General features: G+C 34.1%; 1 protein-coding gene across 1 annotated transcript; it reads left to right on the forward strand.

Annotated features, from left to right (window-relative positions):
• Positions 1–406: 406 nt before the first annotated feature.
• LOC131027149 (transcription repressor MYB6) lies at positions 407–2,484 on the forward strand. Its single transcript, XM_057957135.2, has 3 exons — positions 407–686; positions 976–1,105; positions 1,700–2,484. The coding sequence occupies exons 1-3, from the start codon at positions 551–553 to the stop codon at positions 2,370–2,372; spliced, it is 939 nt and encodes a 312-aa protein (XP_057813118.2). The 5' UTR covers positions 407–550; the 3' UTR covers positions 2,373–2,484.
• The last annotated feature ends 631 nt before the right edge of the window (positions 2,485–3,115 follow it).

The following is a 3,115-nucleotide window of genomic DNA, read 5'->3' on the forward strand; positions in this document are numbered from 1 at the left end:
AAGAGAGTTTCGGAAAAAAGAAGGGTAGTTGTATTATTTAATTATTTTGTTGTGGTAGAAGGGTCGCTGAGATTACATCGCCGTGATTGAAACGCTATTTAATCTATTGCGATAGCGACATTATCATTTCATCAAGATTTCCCTCGTGACTCCCCACCATGGTTTTAAGGGAAAAACAATTTAAATAAGCACCGCTACCTATACGAAATCTCAAAATTCATTTCACAACAAAATTATTGTGCTCGCATTCATTGATGTGAGTAGTGTTGAATTATGCACGCTGGTTTGTGGAGCAAATAATTCCACGCAAAATGTACGTTCTCCATTGAAAACTATGTGGTCACAGATTGTTTGCCCTCAACGGAGAGACAAACTCAAAAAATAGAGTTGTTGGTCTCGATATTCAAACAATACTTACGACTTGCAGGGCTCCGTATTTTAAATATTGATGCACGCCACATGCTTGGCATTATAAACATACCATTGCTATTCTTCTCTCATCTAATCATTTCTTCACTTCTTTCTCTCGACTTGCTGAGCTCATCTCAGAATGGGTAGAGCTTCTTGCTGTTCAAAGGATGCAGATATCAAACGGGGCGCCTGGACAGCCCAGGAAGATTTTATCTTAAGAAATTACATTTCAAAGCATGGCGACGTTGGTTGGAGATCTCTTCCTCAAAAAGCAGGTAAATTTAGTGCATCAAATTTTATTGTGTAGTTATACAATTCTGTGAATTTAGATCAAATTTTATGGCTAAATCAAGTTTAATAATGTTCTTTTGTTTTTTTGTTTTCAATCAATCCATCATCTTACATATTTTTAGAACTTTATTTTATCGTGAAAATGGAAGGTGGAGTGTGATTCTAAACATTGATAATAAAAAATTCATACACAATCAAATCTAGAAATAACAAGGAAATATTTGCATGATTTATGAAAATCTAATAACATTATCTAATAATGCTCTTGTGCAGGTCTTAAGCGATGCGGGAAGAATTGTAGATTGCGTTGGTTGAACTACCTCCGTGCTGATGTTAACCACGGAAAGTTTTCTCCTGAGGAAGAGGAACTCATTGTTAGATTGCATCGCCTCCTTGGCAATAGGTATGATTCACAGAGTTTTTAAATTTTTTTATTTTAAAGGAACAAACATTTTTTATTGGAGTTATGAACATTCAACGATGTCAATTTGTTTCTAAATGCTCATTTTGTGTATCTTTAACCTTCGAACAAGTTCCCAAAAACTTATTCTTTTCAATCTGATTCAGTTCTTTTTCCATTATTTCTATCCAATTTTCATCTTTTGTAGCCTCTGCAAAATCTTTAGGCTCAATGTTAGATAGCAAACCAAAATGTAGATGTTCATTCATTCTCGTTAAACATCTTCTGCTTAGGACTCCATTGTCTTTATCTCCAAGAATCTGACTCTCCGACTTACCTCTTTGAACATACATTGCTAAAGTTTTGCGACTGTTCTCTTAGGTTCGCTTTCAGTATCTCTTTGACAGTTGCAGCACGATCCATCTGAATCAGTGTCACCCACTGTTTGAACATTGATGATAAGATGAACAATATTATATTTTAACTAGGACATGATATCAGTATTATTTAACATCGACACAGTACTTAGCCAAAAGAATATTTAATGTAAGATAAAATTTGGGTAATTCTAATGGTGGGATGTTGTTATGTATGCAGATGGTCTCTAATTGCAGGAAGACTTCCAGGGCGAACAGACAATCAAATCAAGAATTACTGGAACACTCATCTGAGCAAGAAGCAACCGGGAGAGAAAATAAGTCCTCCCTGTACCCGCACAAGGTCGAAACCTGCTCATCCGGTCGTTCATCGCGACCTCAGAATTAATCCAGTAAAAGCAACAGCAAGGAGAATAGCAAAGTGCTGCAACAATTCTGAGAGCAGTTGTAACTACCTGGGATCGATTTGTCGAAGAAGCAGTGAGTCACAATGCATCGCTATTAAAACTAGTGGGCATTCTTCCTCCTCTTATTTAGTCCACCACCAAATCCCAGACTCTCAGAATTTCACAAGGAATGAGGTTGTTATGTCTGAGAGTTTAGTACATTTGAAGCAAATTTGTTCGCCCAAGTTTGATGTGTTCCACTGTTCACAAGATTTGACAATGGAAGTGTTGGAAGCAAGGTCCAGCAGTGACATGGAACAGATGTGTAGCGTGGATAGTAGTATGCAACAAGGTATGACATTTACAGTTGTTAATGAGGAAGGATGGGATAAAACATACAATGAAACGAGAGTAGTTGATTGGTTAGATGAATTAAAAGATCTAGAGAAGTCAAGCGTTCAGTGGTTAGGCCTACTAATGTCAGAGGACGATTTACAGTTTTCATAACTTTTTACCTATCTCTAGTCTGTCCATTACTTTTTTCTTAATATTATTGTAATGATCTTCAAGGAATTGTATATTTTTTATTAATCAGTGTTTCAAATCACAATATAAGAACTGAATAGTAATGTTAGAGTGCTGATAGACACCTAAACAAAAATTAAGACTTTACTTTTCAAATTAATTACATATTTTTTACTTTACTTTTCAAATTAATTACATATTTTTTACTTGATTTCAGTTCATACTTAATGCTTCAATATCAATAAGAAGATAATAATAATGGTAGAGAGATTGAGAGGTTATCAAAATGATTTTTAAGAGAGTGTTTCTCAAATTAATTGTATATTTTTTTATTGATCTTTTAAATTATATGTAGTGATCTATATTCAAAGAGAAGTTGATACTAATAGACATTGAGACAATTATTAGACTTAATGATCTATTATAGAAAAATGATAATAATGATAAAGATTCTTGGACACACTAAGAGGTTTATTACACATGATGCATCATCTAAAAAGATAATAATGATAAAGATATTGACAAACATCAAAATGATTAGTTATGTAGAAATGAATAGGGGAGAGGAAGTAGTAGTCTTATAGGCTAATGTGAGGCCTCACCTCGACTCAGTATGACATTCAGTGGATTTTATATTTAGACTATTATGGATACTTTATTTTGATGCATTTTGAGACTTAGAACTTATATGATTTCAGGATTTGGATAACATTGCTATGATTTGA

The sequence above is a fragment of the Cryptomeria japonica genome, chromosome 10 (genome assembly GCF_030272615.1).
Source record: "Cryptomeria japonica chromosome 10, Sugi_1.0, whole genome shotgun sequence".
Classification (NCBI taxonomy): Eukaryota; Viridiplantae; Streptophyta; class Pinopsida; order Cupressales; family Cupressaceae; genus Cryptomeria; species Cryptomeria japonica.

What these genes read in the sequence shown, in the direction of transcription:
- LOC131027149 (XM_057957135.2), top strand. Translation starts at nt 551, where the DNA reads ATGGGTAGAGCTTCTTGCTGTTCAAAGGATGCAGATATCAAACGGGGC. An exon ending in ATCTCTTCCTCAAAAAGCAG is followed by an intron (nt 687 to 975) that starts GTAAATTTAGTG and finishes GCTCTTGTGCAG; the next exon opens with GTCTTAAGCGATGCGGGAAG. An exon ending in CATCGCCTCCTTGGCAATAG is followed by an intron (nt 1,106 to 1,699) that starts GTATGATTCACA and finishes TTATGTATGCAG; the next exon opens with ATGGTCTCTAATTGCAGGAA.